This window comes from Drosophila albomicans, chromosome 2R, assembly GCF_009650485.2.
Source record: "Drosophila albomicans strain 15112-1751.03 chromosome 2R, ASM965048v2, whole genome shotgun sequence".
Lineage (NCBI taxonomy): Eukaryota > Metazoa > Arthropoda > Insecta > Diptera > Drosophilidae > Drosophila > Drosophila albomicans.
Genome location: NC_047631.2, coordinates 18,154,020 through 18,180,764, shown reverse-complemented (window position 1 = coordinate 18,180,764; position 26,745 = coordinate 18,154,020). Strand labels below are relative to the sequence as shown.

Here is a 26,745-nt window from a genome sequence, read left to right as displayed (position 1 = left end):
GCTGGCACAAGACGTTCCTTGGCTGTCGCTAGAGAGTTCTTGCCTCGTCTCGTATCTCGTCGCTAGGAAGGCATTTAAATGTGTAGTGTTGGTTTATGTCTGATGTGAATGCTTTTGCCTTTTATTTCGCCAATCTGCAGAGAAAGTTTTTTCATTCCTGTCAAAGGATGAAGTCGAAAAGTTGCGCCAGGAGGAGGAGAAGAAAATTGCAACATTGCGTCGTGATAAGAAATCCAGATTATTGGATGCCGCCAATGACAACATTGACAAGGACGATGCCAGGCAACATGATAACGCTGACAACAGCAACAGCAGCGATAATGATGACGACGACGACGACGATGACGATGATGATGATGAGGACGCTAACGATGACAATGATGATGAGGATAACGAGCTGACCGGTCGCAAGGATGTCGTTGATAATGTTGTGCTGGCGCAGTTCGATGATGCGGAGGACATTAGGTAAGTCTTTTGATGATGACGAAAGTCTTATTGGATTATTGGTGCTTGCTCTCTTTTTTGCATTTTATGTTTCATTTCAATGCACAGACACGTTCGCAATCGGTCATCCCACTGTACGATTATGATAATCAATAGACCACACACACTCAAACTCTCACACACACACACTCAACTATACACAGAATTTAGTCACTTTTAATGGTGTTTGTGCATTTATTTATTTTTTGTTCCATTTGCCTCGCATCTTAAGTTTTAGGTTTCCATTGGTAAAGTTTCTTCTGCTGGCTTTTGGTTTGGTTTTTGGTGCTGGTTCCGGTGGAAAATGCTTTGATTTCTTTTGCTCTCTCTCTCTCTTCTCTAGTATTAAGTTGCTCATAAAAACACACTCGCAAACTCGCACCTTACATAATATGATACACTTACTTTAAGTTCATCTATTTCACTCTTCACACGCCTCACACACTCACAGCAATCTAATGGAGCTGATCATCATCATTGAAACATAGTTTGTTATTATAAGGACTTCTTAAAATATATAAGTAGTTATATCTAAGCAGACCTTATAGAAAAAAAGGATGAGATTGAAGTTCAACCCACACTTGAGCATATGAAAGATGTATGCCGTAAGCGGTTTAAGTTTTAAGTAGCACTTAAGCGTTGTCTGGACTCGTAAATCGCAGAGCGCCGCTCTCAGGCGTTCTGCCACTTAAAAACATGTTTCGCCTCTCGCCCCGGAGAACGAGCAAATGATACCAAGAAGGAAAGTGAGGCGCTTACATTTTTAATAACTCCGTCTAGTTTGAGAGCATGGGACACAAACAGGGGGAAGATTTGCTTTGTTGAATAGATAACTGCAGCTGACTGGCAGCCGAAATTTGTTTTCGCACTGCTCTGCTTTGTTAGTTAATTTTTTTTTTTTTGTTATTTAGAGCATCGAGTATACGCACCGTTGTGCTGCCATCGCCTCAAGCTGTAGCGTGGCATGTTGCTTTTGTGCGTTGGTTGGCACAAAAAAAAAAATTGAATCCCCCCGGCACACTGCCAGCTGTTTTTGCAATTGGATAACTTCATCATTCAAAACAAACCACAAATTGCGTTCTGAGAGAGCTCTACCCACGTCACTCTGAATGGAAGGGGCGAAGCTTCCCTCCAGCAGGAAACGTTAATAGCAATGGTAATAGCAATGAACAACTCAAAAGGTCGGATTGTGGGCGACGACGCAGCCCCAAAAAAACATAATTTAGTCAGTAGCTTTAATATAAATGTAAAGCAAAAAAGACGTGTGCTCAATCTAAGGAACAGTTGAAGGTAAAATTAATGATTCCTTTTGATGCGACGCCTTTAAAGCAAAGGCTGCCTGCACACTGCACGTTGTGACAATTATAATTAGAGTTGCTTGTGTCGTCAAGCCGCTATAAGTAGCATGCAACACGTAGCAAATGAAGCGCAATGCGCAACTCCTCGCCAACTTTAGCCAAGAGCATTAAACTGTTGCTCCCCCTCTGTTTTATACACTCTACAAAAAGCGAGTGAGAATTGTTGCTGATGTCATTCCTGCTCCCGTCAGTTCCTCATTTCTCTCTCTCTTTCCTTCTTTTCCCCATTTTTTTTTTTCTTTGCTCGACTGTCTGTCGTTTTGTCTGTTCATGTTACTCACATACTAACGGTTGCCAGCTTATCAGGCAACGTATGTCTGCCATGTCTACCTGGCCCAGGATCGAGGAGTGTGGAGCCTTAGACTAAAGCCCGTGTCACTGACGGCGCGTTTCTAGTTGTTGACTCTGGCAGCATTATGTAATGAGCAACAACAATGTAATTTAATACAATTTTAGCCTCGGCGCCCGCCCGCCATATGAACAAACAAGCAAGAGCATACGATGGAAATTCTAATTTATAAATGACAAACATAAAATACCCTTACAGCAGCAACTGTTTACCAATTGAAAAGGTAGCTTAAGCGCATCACATCAATCTCTTCTACTATGTTTTTGTTTTTATGTATCTTTTGTAAAGTGGTATACAAAGGTAAACAGCTTGTTGCAAGTTTCATGGCAAAGTCGATTGGCTTTAGCATGCGGCAAGCGCATGGAAGGATGACAACACAAGATATCATTTAGCGGGGACAACAAAAAAGAAACAGAAACAGCAGTTCTTAAGACATCGGAACCCGCAAAGGAAGCCACTGACGACGACGACGACGCTGTCCGTTGTCGTCGTGTGTTTGCGAATTAAATGTAAGATGGGGCTATGAAAATATTACATAGACCAAACCTGATAGAGTGGCTGCTTGGTGGTCGAGCAGCAGAGGGGAGAGAACGCTAAAGAACAAAGAACAATTTTGCCTGAAATGTTTATGTACATTTCATTACGCGAAGGCGTCTCCAACAAGGGCATTAAATGGCACTAAAAAGAGAGAGGAAAAAAAGTAAAGGAAAAGGTGAAATAAGAACTTCAAAATATGATACGCCAATACCAGGAAACACAAGGCACTTGAACCTTTCTAATGTTGGGCTATGCTTGGTATTAAAGTGTAACTCAAAAAATATCGCTTTGCTAATTGGTAATAACATCATCAATATTTCTCACTCAATTTACTTTGTTGTAAACAAACAAGACTCGACTCGTAAGTCGCAGTTAACAAATCAGTGTGTGTTAACCTTGAAGGCAATTTTGCGCAGCTCGTCGTCGTCGTCGCCGTCGTCGAGTCGATCCCCATCCGACTGACCAAATGGCTTACAACACAAATTTACATAAATTTAAATGTGTGTTATTATGTTGCCGAACGATGCGGCCTTGGAATTTATAACGAAGAAAAAGAAGATAAACATGTTAATAACCTATTTAAAATTTCCCAGCAAGAATTTCTACTAGTTTGTTGCTCTTGTCTTGTTGTTGTATGTTTTTTTTTTTTTTTAACGCATAAATTTACGTTTCGGCTTTTGCCATAAAGCAGACAAAAGAATTGCGTTCAAAGATGAGAAGAAAAGAAACAAAAAAAAATATATATATATATACAAATATTGCCACTAAAAAAGCCATGGCAAATACCAAATTAGCCGGCATCGCAATGTTCTCGATTGCGATTTGTATTTATATTCAAATTAAACTCGTTTAAATCTATAAAAATTGTGTAGCACAAAGGCTCTCGCCAGATCCGTGTTTATGAATTTTTGTTTGGCTTCCGTGGCGACAAAGTCAACGTTGGCGTCAGCGTCGACATCAGCGACGACGGCAACGACGGCGGCGGCGGCGGCAAAACGCAATCGAATTATTATTTGTGCATTAATCGGCTAATTTATAGTTTGATAATTTATGAACTATTTCTAGTCGGCGGCGGTGTCCGACGGCCAACCAAAAACCACCGAATCACGAATCGCTCAGATGCTGATGACTCGCGACTCCCTCGCTCTCGCTTTCGATTGGCTTTTGGCCATTTGGTTTGGTTTTGGCGGTTTGGCGCAGCGGTTGCCCTTGAATTCATCGCGCGACGTCAAGACAATTGGTCAGCTTTAGTTTTTGTTTTGTTTTCTCTGATGATTTTTTTGTTGTTGTTTTTTTTTTTGTATTTATTTATTTTTTTTTCTTTAATTTTTTTGTTGTAGATTTTTTTGTGTTTTTTATTTGATATTTACATTTATGTACGCAGGTTTGTGACCGCAGCTTCTTGGGCCGCTTTTGTGATTTTATGCAGATGAAAATATTTATGTTTTGTTGATTGCGCATAAATTAATTTATATTTTATGGCGTTGGCGCTACGTTCGTTCCACAAATGGACCGCACCGCATATGCAAATCGCAGTTTAGCTATCTGTGAGTCGCTGTGTCTGTGTGTATGTATTTCAGATATAAAAGCATAATTTGACCTTAAGCTAAAATGAGGGCGTTAATGATGCTTTTTATATGTATGTGTATTTGTATCTGTTATTTTTTTTTCTTCTCTTCTCATCTCTGAAAACAATTTTTTTGTTTTCCAGTTTATTATTTTACTCTGTGGTTGCTTCTCGATTGTTATTTTGTAGATTTTGTTTGTTGCTTTTGGCGCATAAATATTAATTAAAGTTGGAAAAACCCCGGCTACATTTCGAGTCACACTCAGAGAGTGAGTGAAGTGAAAAAAAAACTTGGCAGCATCACTAAAAACCAAAACCAGAACCAGCGAATTGAAACATTCTTTGCCAGCACTAATTTAAATTCAGTTTTGTTTTCAAAAATTATAAGTTTATTGTTTTTGATTGTTTTTTTTTAACCTGCAAGCCCGGTAACAAAGTGCACCTGTTTAATTGTATATCACAAACAAAAAAAACTTTCTGTTCTCTGCTTATCACGAACTTTTTTCAGGAATCCACTTGACGAAATTGAAGCAGTATTTAGATGCTAAAACTAAAACTAAGTTCTCACAACACACTCACAACACTTTCACACTGCAATGAGAATGTGACACTTTTATTGACTAAGTTTACGATATTCTAACTAACGAACTAGTTACCTATATGTATGTATATTTGTAGCCTATATAAACGAGAGATTTTGACTATAAGAAGCATTAAACAAAATGATAGGGGGTTGAAACTTTAACTATTTAGCCTACATTATAAAGCACATTTTTATAAGCAGCTACTTTTTATACTATCTCAAACTACGACTACGACTACTAAAATGTTAATAGCTAAGTTCGTAAATCTACTACTTTAATATACTCCACCCACGTCCACTTAATAAGCACACTTTTTTCACTTACCTCTATTATTTTAAGTCCTTTTAGTCCTACTCTTTTCAAAACGCTGTGAACACAAAAAAAAAGAAGAATGCAATGAATGCAATTAAAATGCTTTTCACACCCACACACCTGCAGCGTTTTGAAACTTCTCACGCACCGAGCACGCCTACAATTACACCCCCACACACACAAATATACACTCACACACTCCCTCTTCAGGTGCCAAGAGCTATGTTATTAGCATATACTACACGAATATTGTTATTTAAAAAAAAAAGAAGAGGAAAGGGAAAAATATTAAATTAAAAGTAATGATTTTTAGAGCAGGACAAGAAGACTAATTACATTTTATGTACTTGTTGTTTCCCAGGCAGAAAGTGCCTAATCAAACATAGACACGTGTAGTTCATTATCTACTTGAGTTTTGAAATTAAACATCGGTTCAGATGTGCCACGATTACTGCCTCGATTTATGTATTGTTAGTTGTTTCCCATCCCCATAACATAAACCATATAGTTCCATGCGCAGCTCTTTAAGATATTCCTGCATACGAATGCACGTTAAGTTTATGTGGTATGAAATACGTTGTTATCAGCGTTACAGTTTTTGATATATTTTATAAATATTTATAATGCATACATATACTTATATATATTGTACTTGATGATATGTGTTGATTTACTCTCGAACCCCATGTATTAATATTAATATTCTAAGTTAATTTTACGTATACAAATATATGCAACCATATATAGAGTGCATCATGGACAACGGATATATATCACACACATTTCCAACTCATTTCTTGTTTTTGATTAACATGTGCCATACATAAATGTATTTGTTATTACTGCATCGAACAAACAATCACAATGGAAGAAGAATGTTTATAAATAAAATGCAAAATAAAAGCAATATCAATTTGTTTGCAGTCTATTATCATACATACATACATATTTAATAACTTTTGTTCGCACATCAATCATTATTTGTATTATGGTGGGTTATGGTAATTTGTTTTTAACCGAATTAATCAGCGCAAAACAATTAGCGACATATTGATTGCAGACTTCGCAAAATAAACCTTTATTCCGCCCCCAACTAAAACTAAAAACTGCAATTGAAAATGCTAAAACGGAAAACTAAAGTTCATTGTAGAAAGTTCCAAAGGGCATTCCAAACATAAATCTGTCAATTGCAAAAGTTGAACGCGTTTAAATACAATGTTGAGCAGATGGCAAGGTTCTTGGGGGCCAGGGCGAAGTTCATTTAAAAGTCGAAAGGACAAATGCTTGAATAAAACGAGCCGAGCAAATGGCAGCGCGAAAAACAGACCGAAAGGAAAATATAACAAGTGCAATTGCTTGGTCCGGTCAAGCCTCGACGCACTTGGCCGGGCGAACGTTGCAGGTTCCAGGTTCTCAGCCATGTCACGGGCTTACAGAGGCTTCTAGTTCAAACTCTCACTCTCTTCTTCTCGGTTTCTGTTTCCACTTCTCTTCGCTTTTCAGTCCTACGGCCACGTGTAAATTGAAAAACATAAATCACTCAAGCAGAAGTTGTAGCCATTGCTCTGCCTCCGCCTCTCTGTTGCATGCGAATAATTTCGAATTAAACTAGAACCGAAAGTGTGTAGCAATTTGTTTAAAACAAAAGCCACTCGTAAGAATCTCGCTGGTAAATGGTATAGTAAAAACAAAAAAAAAAATCAGGCCACAAAGTTCGTCACAAACCCAGTGAGTGAAAAGTGGAGATGTGGCTGAGGATAATACAGGCAGATGAAACCTTATTGCAAATAGTTTTGGTTCACTCTTTTAAAATTAATTTTGCATACTATCTGTGCATATCTATAGCGAGAGAATATGCTGAAGTTAGGGAAAGGAAGAGCAAAAGGGAGACTGTATGAGCTGGCAAGGCAAGTTTTACGACTTTGCTAACATGCAACTGCACATGGCTTATGCCGCCGTGTCTGGCCGGGATTGTCTCGAGCTTTGGCTTTAGCTCTGCTTTTGCCAGTTGCCAGTTGCCCGTCTCTCTCACTCGCTCTCTCGCTCTTGCTCTCTCACTTTTTTTGTATGTCTCCGGTTCAGTGCTTTGGCTGTCTGCCTTAACACGCTAATCTCCAGCTGCCATGTTATTGCACTTGTTGGCAAAGTTGTTCAAAAAGTGATTTTGTCAGTCACTGGGATTTTCTGGGCTGGGAGAGTTGGGCTTGTGGGGGGACGGGGGACTGGGAGCAAAAGTTTGCAATGTGTTTCTTGGTTTTTAATTACAACAAATTTGACTTGTTATGCGAAAGTTTGTTGCATGCCCAAGCAAAGGCGCCGCACGCACGTTCGCATCTGACTAAAATGGAATTAACGTCATTGTTTTTGTAACTGCTCATATCATGTGCTAACCGCATTCAACACAAACTCATACACACACACATTTGCAGAAATAAGTACTTGTTTGTTTGTTCGTTTGTTTGGCCAAACAACTTCGTTTTGTTTTCTCTGATACTTATATGTATGTGTTTTACTTTGCACACAATTCAAAAACATCACAACAACAACAACCAATTTTGAATCCACGAAAAATGACAGAACCGCACAAAGTCAAGCGCAGACAATTCGCGCCCCAAGCAAAATACCCAAGCAACAGCAACAACAGAGGCAGAAACAACCTATCAAGGCCACGCCCACTCCCACGGCTGCAAATGATGCGCCCAAACCTTCACTGTTGCCCAAGCCAAAGGTCAAAGTTGTCATACCGCCCGCATTGCAGCAGCGTCTTTGGCAGCAGCAGCAACAACAACAGCAGACGCAACCCGATGAGCCAACCATTCAGGAGGAGCAGGATGCGGAGGTGGAGCAGCAGCAACAACCTGCCACGCCCACGGGCAGTCGCATACCCGTGCGCACACTGAAAGCCGAACGCCGTGCCCTGGCAGCAGCAGCTCGCCAGGCGGGCATCACAGTCGAGGAGTACATGCAGCAGCTGGAGCTGGAGCAGGAGCAATCGGTGCCGCAGTCACCGACAACGCCCACGGGCAAGAGTCGTGCCCTGATGAAGTAAGTTGTATGCATGGCAGTCGAAAGTCGAAAGAGTTGACAGGCGTGCAGAGGTCACAGGTCGCCGGTCAAATGTGTCCAGCTGTACATAACATAGGCGTGTAGGCGTGCAGACTATATTCAGATTCTCAGTTTGCCTTTTGCCATTTACAAAGGCAACCATCCCACGCACACAATTGAGGCACCAACACACACACACACACCAAGTGAAGAAGACAAACTTCTGTATCTTTACACTCTCTATGTCTCTATGTACTCGTACCTCACGTATTAAGCCTAAGTATCTGAATCTATGTCTGTAATTAGACAAACACTTTCATCTTATTTGCGGTATTATTTAGTTTGGTGTTTGTTTAAGTCTTCACTCTGTTTTCTTCTGTAAATACTTTGGGTAAATATGAAGCAAAAGTTTAGCTTCCGTTGCTGAGTTTTTTGCAGCTCTTTCTCTATTTGGTTGGCATCTAGTCTTTATGCTTGGACAGTTCACTAATAACGTCTTCTTGTTCATTCATGCAGCGCCGAGAAGCGTGCCTCATGGCGTGCGGCTCGTCTACGTTCCCTGGAACAGGGCGCTGTCGAGGCACAGGATGTGATTAAGAATATGCGCAAAATTACTGATGATTTGATCACACATGAATCAAGAGCCAGCGAGGTAAGTTTTTAATTTGCATGCCATGCCGAAATTTTTGCAGCTCCAACTAACTAACTTTCAAGCGAATCCCCCTCCAAAATAAATAAAAACAATCAACTGATATGCCTGAGGAATTTGGCTGAGCATCTTAACCAGAAAAAAGAAAAACAAAACAAAATTTGCAAGAAATCAACACTCAACCCATAGAGCTACATGGTTTTGCTTTACTAACCGCAACAAGATACCAAATACTAAACGAACAATCATAAGAATGTTTCATGCTCGAAAAAAAAATGTTACTAATGAAGAGCCAGAGTTCAATCAAAATGTAACTAAAGCGAAACAGTGAGAAAAACGCTCAGCAAAATTGAAAGATTGGAATTAAAAATTAATTCTTAAACAAAAAAAAGAATCATCCATAAACTTCTCTTTATCTTTCTGTCTTTCTCTCTCTTTCTTTATTTCCCCATTCTCTTTTTCTGTCTGTGCCCATAATGCAGCCGAAAATAGTCTTTCCAAAAATTGCCATAAAATCAAGCGATGGTCCGGTCATCGTGCGCGAACGCGAGAAAATACTCGACGAGAAAATTGTGAGACGCACTGAGGAGGTGCCCTGCCCCATAACGGGGCAACCTCAATTGCGCACCGTCGAGTACATTGAGAAAATCATCGAAACGGAGGTTAGATAACGCAAAGAAAACAAAAATCTAAAGACAAATTATCCACCCACCTACCTAAGTATATATCTATTACATTTAATTGGCACCAAAATTGAGTCTCGTTTCGTAGCAACAAAATGCAAAATGCGTTTCACATACATTTTTGGTTGGAAGCCGCTTCTGTTCTCTTTACTCTTAACTTGTAATCGAAATTGTAATCGTTATCGTTATACGATTCTCCGTTCTTTGTAGTTGTGCACGTTCACGTACTTTGCACCGTCCACAAAAAGAAAACAAAATAAACCCATTAAACTTACATTGCACCGTGCACTCGAATCTCACTCTATCACTCGCATCGCCTCGCATTGTATATAATAAAAAGCCAAACATCTCTTTCGTTCATCCAGATTCGTAGACATAGCACACTCTTAATTATTTTATAGAGCTCATGATTTTAATGTCCTGCCTAGAGGCTACAAAACAGACCACAGACTAGATAGACTGCAGACTGTGTAAAAGTCTTCTAAAGAGTATCTTTATATCTTGTAAGTGGCCTCCCACAAATGCTTGCAGTTGTTGTTGTTGTTGTTGCTGTTTTGCTGTTTGAGCAAAGTAAATTTTAATATCCACACAGCTTAGAGTTTCGCAGTGGCTTTGTTGACATTGCGCGAGTTCCTTTCTGGGCATGTCACCCATCCTTGTGCACAACACCCACCTGAAGCTGTTGTAGCTCTGTTGCTGTTACTCCTGCTCCTGCTCCTGATATTGCTGTTGCTGTTGCTGCTGGTGAAGTGCAGCGCATAAAAAAGGACAATAAGCTACTTTTGTGAGCCACCTACGTGAAAAGGTTGTCAGATTCTCAGCGAGCGACAGCAAAATCATTTCCAGTTATTGTTGTATTTTAAGTGTCGCGGTTTTAAGACCGCCGACCCCTTCTATAACATCTTCAAACACACTTCTCCAGCACTCTTCTTCACTCTCGACTCACATCAGTGGGGCCTGTGTGTCAGTTTTGGGCTTAACCTTCAAAGAGTTTCATTGTGTGTTTTGTGTGCTGGGTTTTGGTTTGTTGTTGTCACGTGTCCATAAAGCAACGATGACGATGGCGACGACCGCCACTTTTACGCTTTTTGGGGCTTGATTCTTGATTCATTATACCCGCTACCCATAGGGTAGAAGGGTATTATAACTTTGTGCCGGCAGGAAATGTATGTAACAGGTAGAAGGAGGCATCTCCGACCCTATAAAGTATATATATTCTTGATCAGCGTTAACAGCCGAGACGATCTAGCCATGTCCGTCTGTCCGTCTGTGTGTCTGTCCGTCCGTCCGTATGAACACCTAGATCTCAGAGACTATAAGAGATAGAGCTATAATTTTTTTTCGACAGCATTTGTTATGTTTGCACGCAGATCAAGTTTGTTTCAAATTTTTGCCACGCCCACTTCCGCCCCCGCAAATCAAAAAAATCGAATAACAAGCGTAATTTTAAATTTAGAGTTGCGAATTTTGGTATATATAATAATAACTATAGTAGTTATGATTCCTGAAAATTTGGTTGCGATCAGATGAAAATTGTCGAAGTTATTAAAGAAACACTTTTGTATGGGCAATCACGCCTACTTACTAGGGGTCTTAGTTGCTTTAGATGACAATCTGGTATATTGTGCCGTCTATGGTATATTTTGAATGCGGTACTATATCAATATACCAAATATACTATTTGGTATATTTTTAGTATTTTTGCAGTATATTCGGTATATTTTGAGAAAATTATCGCAAAATATATTTCTTTTATTCAAAATGGGTAGCGGGTATCTCACAGTCGAGTGCACTCGACTGTAGCTTTCTTACTTGTTTTAAGTATGCAAACGCATTATAATGACGCGCTGCTTTTTTATGGCCAACACCATTAAAATTAAAGCAAAAGTTTTTGTTTTGCGGCGCCTGGCTTTGCTTTTAATGATTTCGATCGGAATAAAAGCCAACACGCCGCAATACGTTTTATAGCCAAACCGATGCTATTTTTGGCCACAATCCGAGTTTTGTTTTTTTTTTTCTTTTTCGTTCGATTCTTTTTTTAAACGCTCTGCTTTTCAATTTGTTAGCGGAAGGAAGCGCTACAAACGAGACTCGGTCTAGAATGTCAACGGCACAAAAATTACCCCTCCTCTCCCGTTCCCTGCATTACCCCCTGCCGCTTTTGTTGCCGTTTGACGCAATGCGAGAGTTAAAACTTTGCCCGAGGCAGCAGTTGGCATACAACCGCCCACGCCTCAGGGCTGACCCAAATGCACTGCGGGACACTTGCAAAACTGTTTTCTCAGTTAGCTCTCAGTGCGGTGCCGCCTGTCAGCGACACAAGCCTCAGCTTATCGTCTTTCTAGAAGAATCCTTTTACTTTGACAACGACCAGCTAGCAAACGCAGGCAATTTTTGTCTGCTTGCGTCACACTCTCACATCACGCATACGCCCCGAATTCTGCGCCTGCAAACTGCAGCCAAGTATCTCACATCCTTGGGGTCTATTTTAAGTGCGCTCTACTCCATCTATTTCGCAATCACGCTTCATAGTTTCTCATTGCGTTGTAATATTTTCAACAATTTATGCAGTCTCGTAGCTCGTTTAATATTTCAGCTGAATGTCAGAAAATTAAATCAAAGTGTGATATAGGAGAAAGTGTTGATTGATTGAACCAGTTTTATGCAAGGAATAATGGAAATGGTTTCAACGTGAATTCTAAATTGTACAGCAACTATCTGCATTCTATGTTAAACTCTTCACACTAACATCTTTACTGTTCCCACTATTTGCGTATGTTTTCTGTTTCATATATCAAATGTTCTACGGCACAACATCTTTGCACCCACTTTATATGTATACTAGATTATTTGGCATGCCTCTTGGGGTTATGGTCTCTGCTCGGTGCTGGTTTATTCTGTTGCCTTCATTAGTTGCTAGCCCAAAACAAAAACCATCAAACCAAATGCACAACGTATCGCATTCCAATGTATCTAGGTCGAGACTTGCAAAGAGCGCATCATTTCATTGGAGCTGCAAGTGCCAGAGTCCGACGATGGCTCTCTAGACGCTACATTGCCGCCGCTGGAACTGCAGGCGGATGATGATTTCGACGACGATGACTATGACGACGACGACGAGGAAGAGGAGGAGGAAGAGGACACCGCCTCAATTGTTACAGTGCAGGCAACCAGTGACAAATTGTTTTTGCGCCACGATGCAGACGCCTATGGGCCTTCGTCCATTGAGAGCGTGTCGTCGGGCAAGGTTCGCATTAAAGCAACGCCGCTAACGCTGCACCAGACGCTGGCCAAGGAGACAACCATTGTGGAGGTGCTGAATCCCATCATCGGTGGCGATGGCAACGCTCGCACTATTCAAGTGAGCGGCTCGCCCTTTGACCAGGACGAGCTGACGGGTCAGGGCGCAACGGCGTTGCTGCATAGCGAAACTTTTGTGCTGCCCACTGGTGGCGGCAAGTCGGAGCTATCGTTAAATGCTAAAATGAAGAATGTACTTGAGGAGCTGCTGGAGAACGAACGCGTCAAATTGAATTTGCAAAAGAGCCTCGAGGAGAACAGCGACGAGGAGAAGGACAACGACGACGACGAGGAGGGTGAGGGTGAGAATATCTATGTAGATGCGCACGATGATGATGAGAGCGCCTATGGTGATGCCATGGATGATGTTGTTGACTTTGGCATTACAGCGGCGCCGTCGGGTGGTGGAACTCGGGGTCAAGACGATGCCAAGAACGGTAATCAGCAGATTCTTGATGAGCTGATAAGGGACAGCAATCGCAACACCATCATCGGGAAATTGGCCAGCCAATTGGCCATGAACGAGGATGACGACGATGACGAGGACGATGATGATGAGGAGGATGACGAAAGCAGCGACTCCTCGGACGATGATAGCGATGATTCCGACGAGGAAGACAACGCGGAGGAGCAGCTAAATGTCGCCTATGTGCAGGGCGCACAAGTAATCGAGAATCTCAATACAGGTGACGCAGGCAGCAAGCTGCAAAAGTCACAGACCTACACCACCATAAAGCAGGCAGAGACGACAGAGCAGGTGGAACCACAAGCCGCATCTCCGTGCGGCTCGGCTGGCGACACACTCGCTCAACTGCAGGCCGAGCAGCGTGCGCTGGCCGAGATCTCAAAACAGTTGCGCAAGTCCGTGGAGGATTTGCTCAGCGCCGATGGCGGCACCGTGGTGGAAACACAACGCACATACACACTGCCTGCGGCCAGCGATAGTGCTGCTGTTGTCACGGTCACCGAGGTGGTGAAGAAGCAGAAGAAGTCAGGACGTCGGGCGAGAGGTGACGACGAGTCTGGCGAGGCTATATTCAATCGTCTGCTCAGTGCTGGTGAGTCGCAGCGTCAGATCTTTGACCAGCAACAGGGCGAAACCATTACGACGACGACAACAACCACAGAGGCAGTGCCAAGTACGGCAGCAGCGGCGGCAGCTGGTGAACCGACAAGCACCAGTGTGGTGACCACCACACGTACTGTCTCCAACATTGTCACCAGCGGTATTCCTAGGCTTGAGGCGAGCAAACAAACCGCACGCAGCACAAGCAACACCAGTAGCAGCAACAACAACAGCAACAACGGCAACGGCAACCGCAGCAAAAACAAGCGTAAGGGCAAGAAGAAATAAACGAGCGACGATAGAACAACGATAGAGAACGACAAATTGCGCATACGACACATGGTCTGTATGGAGTATTAAGTAAACGCATACATTCCAGCATGCATACACATTTAAGCGATATGTATGTACAATCGCGTACATATCTCACAAAACCCATCATCATCAACATCGTCATCGCCACCCCCTCCCCTCACCCGCCACCATTTCGTTCACCCTTTTGTCGCCGCTCAGACTTGGGCACAATCAGATCATATCAGCGCGCTAAGGAGCATTGTAAAATGTGCCGTTAGACATATATAAATATATATATATATATATAATACAAATTTATGTGTGTACATATGTATATACATAGATATCAATATGCATATGTATATAAAAATAATTGTTTAATTAATTGTGCAAATTAACTTGTCGTTGCATTTAAATCTCATTTGTTACTAATCAAAATAATGTGTGCAACATGACGATGAACCGGAGGATGCAATTATAATAGAAATATAGCAAAAAAAAAACAATTTAAAGTCCCTGCAAGCCGCCACATTAACATTACCCACAATTAATGCAAGAAGAACGCGAACAAAAATACTCAACAAAAGTCTTATTTAATTTATTTAAATAATTTCATTTTGTTTTGTTTTGCATTTACCCGTAACACAAACACACACACATACACATAATTTGCATTTAATTTGTCATTAAGCTTCGTTTTCGATTTCCCCAAAAAGGCGAATACAAATTAAATATCGTATTTTTGTTTTAGCACAAAAGTTAAGAATGGCGTCCAGCCGATGAAAGTATTTACATTTCGATGGCCCCCTCCACACTATCTTTATAATATGAATATGAACTCCGAGCATTCCGATTGCCCACCTTTAAAACTGGGCCTAAGCTTAAGGTTTAGCTCTAAGCGTCGACACAACACACATCTGAAACAACACAATGCAACACAAGAGAAAAGTTATCAATAGAGCCATTGATAAGTGTTGCATTAATCTACTATATAGAGTAGTGGCTGTAGTTGTAGTACATAGTTATTATACGATTATACAAAGCACAATTTAAAAGTTACGAGGTAGTCAGTTTCTAAATCCATAAATTTAAACTGTAAAGAACCAATACGAGCAAAATGATATAATACCTATATGATATATGATACTATACATTTAGTTTGTAAGCGAGTAAAAACCATTTTTTATAAACTGACAAAAACATTGTTGCAATGTAATAAACAATTCAATTCATTTTTTATTTTTAAACCAATCTTTTACTGCTCCCCTGGAGCGACGCCGTCCGATGATGCGAATGCTGCGGCTGCTGTTGCCTGTAATTATGCCAAATGGGCCAGCAGAGCTCGACATTTTTATATGGCTTTCAGTGTGGTAGTAGATTATAGACTGACACTATAAAGTCCGTCACGTCACGTGCGGCATTTTTATATAAATTTTGTATTCAGTTTGGCAAGTTATCAGATGAGTAGTAAACACGCCTGGCCCAAACGACCTTTCATTTTGGACCCCAATCACATTTCGATGACTGTGGAAATTGGCATGAGAAGAGCTTATCAATAGCACAATAATCTGTGTGTATCACTTAAATGCAATATAGTGATTATTTCTAATAATTACGATTAGTTCATGCAGAAAGGTTTGTATACATTGAAAATTGTAGAATATTATGAAACACATCTCTCTATACAGATAGAGACTACATTTTTTTTTGTAGCTATGTACTCAATCAACTGATGCTGGCAAGGAAGTAAGTTGTGAGTCACGTAGCAGCTTCTGATATTGGTTTTTTTCAGATGTAGCGGATCTTGCGCTCGAATTTATGTATTATATTTCGACTTGCTTGTGGAATATTTAAAGGAAATTAAAGGCAAGCAATAAACAAAAGTGTATCTACGACTAGAGCAGCTAGCATATTCAACGCGCGCAATGTGTGGCAGCAACAGTCAGTGATGCCTTGACAGACAGAACGAGGCTGGCAGCTAGCTAAATGGCATGGAACGGAAGGCGTTGCCATTTTAGAGAACGCACAACAAAATGTCTTCCGACGTTGTCTGTTGAGGTAGTCAAAAAGATAGACAGCAGCTGGGGCGCATATACATCTAACATCTACATCTGTGGGCGTGCTGTGCTTGGTGCTTGGCGTTGGGTGCTGCTAATGTAAAAATCGTTAGAGTTTGTTGTGCGCTCTCAAAGCACATCAAGTTTTGCCTCGACAACGTAGTAAAGTTGCCAACGGAAGCGCTTGACACCGGCAGCGTTCGAGCATTGAGCATTGAGCGTCGAGCGTTACCGGGCTCACGTTGCGTATGTGCAATGTGCATAATTCGATTTCAAGTGCGCGCTCTGCAGTCAAGCAACTCTCTCGGTGTGTGTGTGTGTAATGCACTCACTCGTATTCGCACATGCATGTGGAAGATACCTGCGTCAGCATTTTAAATATTTAATGCCAACCAATTGAATTACACTACGAAAACTAGTCGTCGAAAACTGCCTTCTACTGGATGATGCTGTAGCTGTTGCTGCTGCTGATGTTGATGCTGCTGTTGCTGTTTTTGCCACTGACGCAAAACCTTGTTGCATGTGGCAAGTGCACAGTCTCTGCACCGAGCAGGTCCAGTGCATGCTGCATTGAGCAAGACAAATGAATGCGCAGCAATCCCTTCTCCCCTCTCCCCAACACCCTTACTCCCCGTTGTCCTGTTGCCCTCTGCTGTGCGCTGCTCCTGTTGCCTTGTGCATATGCCCTTGAGGCCATGCCTGCATTTGCATTTGTGCAACACTTCAACTGCAGACGCTGCGGGCATTTCGGCAAATGTCGCATCTAATGCTAACAGTACTACTACAGACGAAACAACCACTGCACCACCAAAATGCGTCGCGCATTAATCAAAATCTCATTTTCCTGCAAGCAGCACCCACGCTGCTCTGCCTCATGTTACAGTTATTGTTATGCATTGCATTTGTGCAGTGCTGTGGGTCAAAAACAAATGCAGTTTGTTGCGCTTTAATGCACTCCACTGAACCAACAATCCTGCTGACGTTCCACATTGTGTTGGGGGAATGGGGCAGAAGTCGAACTCCACTCATTACATGGTCTCTGACTGCACCAAAAGCGCCAACCAATTGTCGTCCTCTGTCACATTTAATAGGATTATGCTTGGTTAAACACAAAATGTCCTTGTCCACACGCGCAAAAATATGACACATACGCACACACTCACCCGGACACACCTACAGAGAGATCTATGATTTTTTTCTTACTTTATTGCTGATGCTGATGCTGCTGCTGTTGGAGTTGGGTGTCACACAAAATTTACAGCATTTGCTGTTTGAAATTTTTCACATTACACACATAAATTCTGTAAAGATGCTTCTACTCTAGGTGCTGCTCTGCTGTTGGCAGTCGTCGAAGCTGGTGAAAAATGTCCAGTGTTTGTTTGTGCAACACACATATATACGCACTCACTCACACGCACATGCTGCCAGGCAGGTGTCCTGGTCGGGTCTGCTCTGGTCTGGTCTGGTCTTTAGTCCTTGGGCGTGCTCGCCGTGCTGTTTGCCACCGCCAGTTGTTGAGTTATCTGGCAAATAATGGAACGTGCTGAGCAGATGATGCGTTTCCATAAATTTTAAATAAGCGCAGCAGCTGGCACAATAATCGCAAGGAGCAGCAGTAAAAGAAGCAGCAGCATTCACTTGACGCGATCCTAGGCGAGACTGTGAGGCTGCATAATTTCCCCGTTTAGTTAATAGTTTTGCTTTACACAACGCTCTTAGCGAAGTCAGCAATTAGTGGCTATTCTCATTAATCAATTGTTTTATCAGCAGCAATGAAATGCAAGCGAATATACAATATTACCCTGCAGTCGTGATGTTTGTCACCAGGTGTTGATTTGCTAATTCTCGTAATTCCACAATAATAATCACGTAAATACTGAGTGCACCGCATTTAATTCCCGCTGTCAACTATCGGTTTATGAATTATTTTCTTGTTCAGCGGACCATTATAATTAATTTGTTGTCATTAATGGCGTTTTGTTATCATTATTAATTTGCATTTACGGTATAATTAAATTACTCAAATTAAATTTAGTTAGTCGTTAGCCACTGTGAAATTGTAGTTTTGACATAAATAATAGTTATCAACATGCAATATACGTTCATTTAATGGCCTCATTTGTTGTTTAAATCGTTTGCTCTTAAAATTTAATTTAAATTGAAAATGAAGCATATGAGTTAATTAATATCAATTTAGGATAGTTCAATGATTTATTCTTTTTCTCTTTATTTCACTCTAGTAAATGCAATTCTATCACTGAACAAATTCAATATATGATTTGTATTAACAAGTTGTGTATTTTCAATTCAATTTAGATCAAACAGTCTGTCAGCAGAAGTAGTATATGAACTTAGGCTACCATAAAAATGGGTTACAGGGTACAAGGACAACCGACAACCAGTTTGACAGCTGTGGCAGCGCATAAAAATGCAATTCCCGTCCTGCAATTTAGATTGCGCCTCCTGGTTGAAATGAAAGCCTCTGTGTGTGGCTGTTCCCACCACTTGCCTTACACACTGTTGTTGCTATTGCGCTTTTAGCCTGTTGCTGTTGCTGTGGTGTTGCCAATGGCTGCGAGGCGCATGCGTTGGAAGGCCACGGAAATTGTTGCAGTTGGCAGGACAAAACATTGCCCCTAAAAAAGGCCAGTTTTATCCGTATGGCTTATCCAAATGGCGGCTGGCTGCCTTTATTAGCTGATTGTGTGTGGGCCATGTCCCCAGGGCAGTGTTCTTCGTTTGTCGGCGTTGTTGTCATCACTGCCTCTTCCTCAACATTCTCGTCGTCCTCGTCATCGACTTGCCATAGTAAGCCTCGGCTGGAAGGCCTACGCTAGGCTTTGGTTTTTATTGTTTCAATGCCTGGAATACGCTTTTGCTTTTGCCTTTGCCTTAGCTCCGCTGGTTGAGCTTCTCTTTCCCTCTTTCATTTTTGTGTATTTGTCTTTGAGCTGTGTCGAACTCGGCCAACGTCTTCGCCCCGTGACTTCGTGCTGCTCTGCAATTGCAATTTTCAAGGATAAGGATATGCTCGAAACAGATTTATATGGAGGGCTCAGTACGTGCGGAATTTATTAATGCTGGGCCACAGCGCCAACATCACTGAGCCCTTATAGGTTGCCGTCAATGGTCGAAGGAGCAAAAGCAAAAGACCATAACAAATACGCCTTGCCGGGTTATATAAGGTGTGCCAATGACTGTCATATTGAAGTTTACACATTGCTCTGGGAGTTCTCTGTTCTTCGATGGCGGCAAAACTTGCCGTTGCCCGCCATTTGAATTACAGTATGCCAAATGGAAATAGACAGCTCGACTGGTTTTGTTGCTGCTTGCCGATGTTGCTGTTGTTTTAGGTCTCTCTCGCTCGATGTATCGATGAACCGAGCACAAAAGTCACGGCAGGCAGGTGTTGTTTTAGTTCGAGGAGTCTGTGAATCTAAACAATTCTCACGTATTCGCATTAACGAACTTCGGTGCTTAAAGTGCAGTCGAAAAGCAAACACCAGCACATAACAGAGAGCAACCACTGCGGGCACTACACAGTGTTAAAGTTTATCTCTGTTTGTCCAATTGTTTAACAAAGTTTGTGCCCCAAACTGTGAACTGTGAACTGCGAACTGCAGGCTACAGGGAAAGTGAAGGCTGGCACGGTAATGAGGCATCATGAAGGAAACAGCGAAGGAACAATGCCAAGACGGAGGTCAGCTCTGACCATGAATAAGTAGTTGTTATTGTTCATTACTGAATACACAACATAAATGAACAGCTCGAGAGTCTACTCTATACTATTAAAAGTTGCACACTCTCTCTTTGATCTAAAGTTAACTTTCTTTAGCAAATTAAGTATGTATTAATTCTAGGAAAAAATTGCGGAATCAATGAAGTTCGAAAGAACGAAAGCTATTTTAAGATGTTGCTTAAGTCTGTTAAGAGTATCCATATGAGGCGTCGGTCGTTCGACTCGCATTCTTTGTCGTTGAGCGAAATTAATGATGAAGCAAGGAGCTGCTGCCAATCGCAGTTTCTGTTTGGACATCGTTAGGGCCATGGGCAATGGAAGGGGGGTGGAGAAGAACCGCAGCTGTGAAATATCTTTCAATTATCCCATATTAAATTCCTTCAATTACATTCCAGTCAAGCTGAACTCCAGTTAATTAATTTGCATGCAAGTAAGTACATACAGATGGATAAACCCGCAGTTCACATGCAGGCACTTCATCTGCGGCCCAGCAAGGACAACGACAGTGGCAGTGGCAGTGGCAACAACAAAAAATCTGATTAAATTGGTTGGCAAGTGCAGTAAAAGCGTTGCGGGCACAATTTGCATACATTTGGTTTGTGATTATCCAAGGACCACAGATTTAAATGAGTATGCCATGATGTACTGGGCAACGCTGACCCAAGCCAGGCAACCAATGCCATGTATTGAGCTGAGTTGAGCTGAGAAGCAGCACAACGAGCAGCGAGAAATTGTGATGATCTGCTTGGACCGCTTGCGTCCTGCCGCATGTGGCAGATTGAGTGACGCGCACTCATTAATATACGCAATGCTCTGCCAACAGCAATATCAACATTCACATTCTCCCCCATCACCATCAGCATCCACATTCGCATCCTCATCGAGAACAACAACGTCAACAATAACAGTTCCATGACAGGAACGAAGCCATCAGCGACGGGGCTGATGAGCAGCTTGTGGTTATTTAGCCTCACAGTGGTCGCTCTTTGGCCTTTGCCTGCTTAACATGGATTGTTTCAATGTGTCTGTTCGCTGTTCGCGCTACGGCTTTAAATCATTTCATAAAGTTATTTTTACTGATAATATTTTTTAATTGAAATGTTATTAATAGCACGTTAAAATATTGCAAATGACTCTCATTTGCCTTTCAATTCAGCATATTTAAATGTTTGCACTCAAAACAGTTTTTAAATGAATTTAATTACTTCTTTCTTTTTTTTGACGCTCAGCTGCAGCTGAACTTTATTATACATCCACATACATATATAGATGGATTCGAAAGCCATAAAAAAGTTGTATGTTTAAAGCAGACTAAACGAGACAAGTTGTCGGTCAGTTGCTGAAAATCCTTTTAAAGCAGCTCAACTGTGAGTGGGACTGAGACCGTACAAAGACAATTCACGAAATAATCTAATCGTTGCTTTCGCATTTAAGTCTTTCACTTTAGTTATGAGCACATAAAAACTGCAACGGCTTTGTATGATAAAAGTTTAGTTTTTTTTTTGGCTGTTCGAATTGCTTTTCCCCCCAGCCAGCCGGTCTTATCAAAGTTGAGTCTGAGCAGCTTGGCGTACATGACGTATGCGTAATACGCTTTGCTGCCAACATAAATGAACTCAAATGGCATTCTTGTCGTGGCCTGGAATTCTTGAGCTACTACAATATCAACAACAGCAACAACAGCTGTAACTGCAACCAGCATTAGTTTGTTATCAACGCTCGATTGCTGGAGAAAATTGAAAAATATTGTCGCTGCGCTCGGCGCTTGTCTCAAAGTGGATAGAGCTCAGTGACAGGAAACAGCTGCCGTTGCTACTGCTGTTGCTGTTACTGCTGCTGTTGGTGATGCTGTTGCTGCTGCTCCTGCTCCGTTGCCAGCATCTTTAGATATTTCCCGCTGTTCGTTGTTGGTAATGATGGATTGTGCACAGTGCGTCTTAAGCTCACACGCGCTGCGCAGCCAAGAAAAGTTTGCGCTCGCGGTGCCTACGCAGCACTATGGAGTAAATTTATATTTTTAAGCATTAATTGGTAACTTTTGAACTGGTAAGAATATAGTACAGCATAATAGATAGTATAAATATGGTCTACAGTCATCTTTTAGAAACTATCCCAAGTTATATTAAATTGTTCATTCAGCTTTAATTTCAAAAATTCAACATTCTCTCCACAGTGCGAAGGCCAAAGACAATCCTTTGCTATTTTCTCCTACAAGTCTAAGTACAATCTTGCAGCCACTCCCATTTTTCAACATCTAAACTTTTTGTTTGGTTTTGCATGCCACCACCGCCAACAGCCAACCCCGAAGCTTACTTCATCCGCCTCACCAACTATGTTACTTCTCTATGTATATGTGGGTCATACGCGCTGCGAGTTGTGCGGGTTGCTGACAGATAAGCGCTGCGCTTCCTCCTCAGCCCATCAAGAGCAACAACTTGCCTCAACGCCATTAAGTTGCCTAGTTTTTTTGGTTGGAAAATAAATCATTTTGATCGAGTGAACGCTGTCCTCTAAAATATTAAAGCATGCGAAGCAAATGTCGCATTTGAACAATGGAATTATCAAGCAACGAGAATACCTAATGGCTGAGTAAGATGTTACTGAACTACGTCATAAGATGAAATGCTAAAAGTTGCAAGTGCTTCTTGCAAACATTTGCCAATATATTATACAATTACATTAGGAAGGCAAAAATCAAGGAGCTGCTGGGTCAAGTTGAAATCTTTTGAATTCAGCAACGATTTCTAAATTTAGCAGATTGCCAATGGCAAGCCAAATATGGCTTATAACATTTAATTAAAATGTACTTAATACAAATAACTTGAAATCAGCAAAATACCGCCTACGCCTTACAGCATTAAGTTAAATGAATTGACGTAACATCTTCTTATATTGGTAGTAAGAAGCGGTACTCAATTTTAATTAACTTTTAACATTCGATTGATTCAACCTGATCGATAAAACAAATTTAATTTATTTTTAAATTTTCTTTTAAATACATGAATTAAATAAAGTTTAAATGCTTTCGCATCTATCTCACTTAACTAATGTTGCATGAGTTTGTCTTATTCTTTACTATTTTACATTTCGCAAATGTGTATTGAAATTAATGACTTTTGAAGGAGGGCTGGCCTGAATGGTGCTTATATGGCAAGTGTACAACCAATTCATAACTTGTTGCACCTTCTCGGAAACATAATTCATTTGTCAACGAGCCGTGGCCATCTTCGCGTGCCCAGGCACGCTAATATGGTCAATGCCAACTGTTGCCAGTCAGCCAGCCAGCGAGCCAGGCAGCAACAAGAGCAGCCATAGAGAGTAGAGGCCATTCAATTGCACAGGATACCGACTGTACGAGTCTATAAATGCATCCGTCTCTGCCTGGTGTCCTCTCTGCTCCCATAAAAGTCAAGTGCATGTTGCGCTGGCAGTGTTCCAAACGGCTGCGCATCGGCAACAGCAGCGGAAACGGAAACGCGCGCAAAAAAAAAAAACAAAATGGCAATGGCGTTGCTGCCTTCATTTTTGCCTCCACCACTGTTTCTGTGTCTCTGCCTCTCGACTAAGTGGCAAAACATGAACAAAAACTTTGCTCGTTGTGCGGCCGACAAGTTGAAACTAATGACAATTTTGTTGTAATTAGTTGCGGCTTTCGCCGCGACGGCAACAAATAAGTTGTCAGAGAACTTAAGTTAAGCAATTTTCATAGTTTTCGTCGCTGGCATTTGCGGCGAGCAATCTTTTTGCTCGACTCGTTCTACAAATTTGCCGGAAATGAAATTCATTTGTTTTCCTTGCCAAGATTGTTAAAGCCATTGCGGTTGCGTGGCCTAGCGTGGGCGTGGACGTTCTCCTAATGTTAGTCGTTGCCATTACGTCCACTCTGTGTTACATTTGTGTGTGCATGTGCCGACAACATAGAGGCATGCATTCATTTGGATAAGGCCAGTGCCGCTTTTTGCCACATATTTCATACCTTGGCCAAAGCAGCTCGCTTTTAATTATTTTAAATTGCATGCAGCTGCTCCTGACGTGCCCCCAAAGCATTTTTGCCAATCCTTTCCGTTTCTGGCCAAGCTAATGTGCAGCAACAGCTAGCCCCAAGCCCAGAAGGCAGACCTGCTGCTGACACCAAGCCAAAAATACAACAAGAAAAAAGTGCAATTCATAAATTCTGTTTAATTACAAAAGGTTCTCCGACAAACAAGGTAAAGCTGGATAATTTTGTAAACTGCTGTCACCACACACATGACGAAGGTTATGAATATGAGAATGTTGCTTGTATTTGTACTATTGCCCCAGGATCTGAATAGCACTTGACTCAAGCCTTGTAGTTTAGTGCAACTTTCCACTTGTGCTTGCGTATCATGTTAACTACATGTTTAAAGGGCAACAAAAAACAGATCATAGGTCAATCGATTATTACGACGAGTTGAAAACGCACAATTCATGGCATTTACATTTCACTGTTGAAATTACTTGTTTCTCTGTTTAACGCATAACGCAACTGCGGGGAAAAAACAACAGTTTCGGAAATGTTAATGAAAATTTGCATACGACCACGAATGGTTGGAATGGAGTACGACGATGGAATGGGTGAAGTAAACAGCGAAGCGTACTGTATGGACTGGACGCGCATTGCGTGCACACATTTGCATATCATAAAAATTCATTTTGTAGACATTTTTAGTGTACTTTTTTAAATTGAGCAACCGCAAAAGTTTTGCATTGCATTATAAACAGGCCAGCTGCTGTCCCCATTTGCTACTTCAATGTTGTAGAATTTTTGCGAAATTCTATGTTGTGCTGTGGCTGCTTCGTTCGATTCAGTGCCCAGTTTGTCTCTCAATGTGCTGTCCATGTCTGCATATAAATTACGCCCACTTGTAGTTGTAATTTCACTGCACGTCCCAGTTTGTCATGTCCCGCCTCAGTTCGACTAAGCTCACGCCAACCCGACTTGTTCCGACTCGTCCCGGCACACACATAAAATACGTCAATGTGGCTACGCTTGCTAGAGAGTCCAGACAAGTGGAGTTCGTGGCAAGTCGAGACGCAAAACAAGCCCCAACAGTGGCCAGCTTTGCAGTTCAGATTTAGAGCCACTTATGACAACTACCGTTAGGGTTGTTGCTTCTAGAGTTTCTCGAGTTATCTCTTGGATGGTACAAACTTTAAGTCAGAAATTTAAAGATAATTGATACAGTTGGCAGACTTAATGTTGTTTTCCCCAGTGGTTTCGCTTCGATGGGGATAAAGAGACTGATACAGACGCGAGACAATTTGGCGCCATTGTTCGGCCATTAGCTTTATTTTTATGTGGCCGAACGCATGTTGAGTTATTGTTTATTTACTCAATTAGCGCTAATTGCTTGGATCAATAAATTTTTATTTACCTTGTGCTTAAAGGCGACGACCATAAGTGGCCAAGTCTAACAGGTTGCCCCGCCAAAATGAATTCGCAACAGAGAAGAAAAGTGCTTTGGCGACATTCCAGAGCGCGGGTAAGTAAGTCGCAATAAGTCTCAGATGGCATTAATAAAGTCATTACCGTCTGTCAATCTACCGGTTTCACTTATCAAATGCTTGAAGCTACATCAAATTTAAATGACAGAAATACCAGCACAATCGCTGCTCCAATTTTCGACGCGAGGCAATAAATTTGGCTGCTTTATCTGCAATGTGACAAGCGGATATTTCATTACCAGTCGCTCGTTCCAGCGCCTATAAGCAGGCAACACGTTTTTTAACTGCTTATTAAACTCGAGTGTGTCACGTAGCCACAGTGCAGTAGAGCATCAGAGTTTTCGAATGGATGGCTGAGGCAAATGAAAAAGCAAATAAGAGAATGAGATGGAGATTAAGGGCTGAGCTTTAAGTTTAAGTGGCTACTTTACAAAATAGCGCGGCATAAAATAAATTTCTTTTATGTACTCGCAAATTGCCAGCCAAAGTTTTCATATAAATAAATAGAAAAGCGCTTCAACGACCAGAGAAAAGCAGAGAAACACACAAAAAGAAAAACAAAACTGAGCTGAGCTGAACAGAACAGAAAATACAAAACACCAAATACAAAATGCCATTGCGGCTACTTGTAACAAGTGTCAATGCGGCGAGGGGGGCGTGTGGCGTGTGGCGGCCACTATAAACATAAAAATGTCTTGCCTCAAAAAACAAAATTTCTTTAAAAAACTTTGCAAGGCGTTGCGAACGCGTTAGGCGTGCTTATTGTTGCCTCTTCTGGATGCCCCTCGTTATTTTGTTGCTGTTGCTACTGCTCTTGTCCCTCGATGTTGTTGTCGTTGTTGTTGTGTTCGGGGAAGCTTAACGGCAATTGAATGCCAAGTTAAGTGGCAATGTGTGCGAAGGCGTTTTGCTTTTGCAATTTGCAATAACCAAAGCAAGCCCATAAAAATATAGTTGCCTTCGCCTGTCAGCTAGAGAGAGAAAACCCATGTGCCGCACGATTGGCAGAAAGAGAAAGCGTGACAATGAGTTTTTGATTACTTTGGAATTTCTTATTTGCCTTTCACACTTACACACACACACAGATGCAGAATCCGCTAAGTTCGCGTCCTGAAACTGTGCAAATATTGATAAGCGTCCTATTCATACAGCAAAACACTCTCGCTCTTGAAGTACATGTAAATGCATACCCTGTAATGGGCTTCGCTTTTATCGGTTATACAATCGGGTGATGGGCAATTGCCTAGTCCTAATAG

At 41.5% G+C, this 26,745-nt stretch overlaps 1 protein-coding gene across 17 annotated transcripts in view; it reads left to right on the top strand.

Moving 5' to 3' along the window:
- Nucleotides 1-15,451, top strand: part of LOC117573835 (protein lap4) — a 66,196-nt gene extending 50,745 nt beyond the window's left edge. For 6 of the 17 annotated variants that reach the window (XM_052007217.1, XM_052007218.1, XM_052007215.1 and 3 more), the window contains 5 exons: nucleotides 141-465; nucleotides 7,768-8,235; nucleotides 8,752-8,887; nucleotides 9,367-9,546; nucleotides 12,545-15,451. In XM_052007217.1, the coding sequence (XP_051863177.1) occupies nucleotides 141-465; nucleotides 7,768-8,235; nucleotides 8,752-8,887; nucleotides 9,367-9,546; nucleotides 12,545-14,221 (2,786 nt within the window). In that variant the 3' untranslated portion in view covers nucleotides 14,222-15,451. Of the gene's footprint in view, nucleotides 1-140; nucleotides 466-4,802; nucleotides 5,271-7,767; nucleotides 8,236-8,751; nucleotides 8,888-8,949; nucleotides 9,217-9,366; nucleotides 9,547-12,544 lie in introns of those variants that run through there. The other 11 variants (XR_007955326.1, XM_052007220.1, XM_052007219.1 and 8 more) reach the window with 11 other exon arrangements.
- Nucleotides 15,452-26,745: the final 11,294 nt, after the last annotated feature.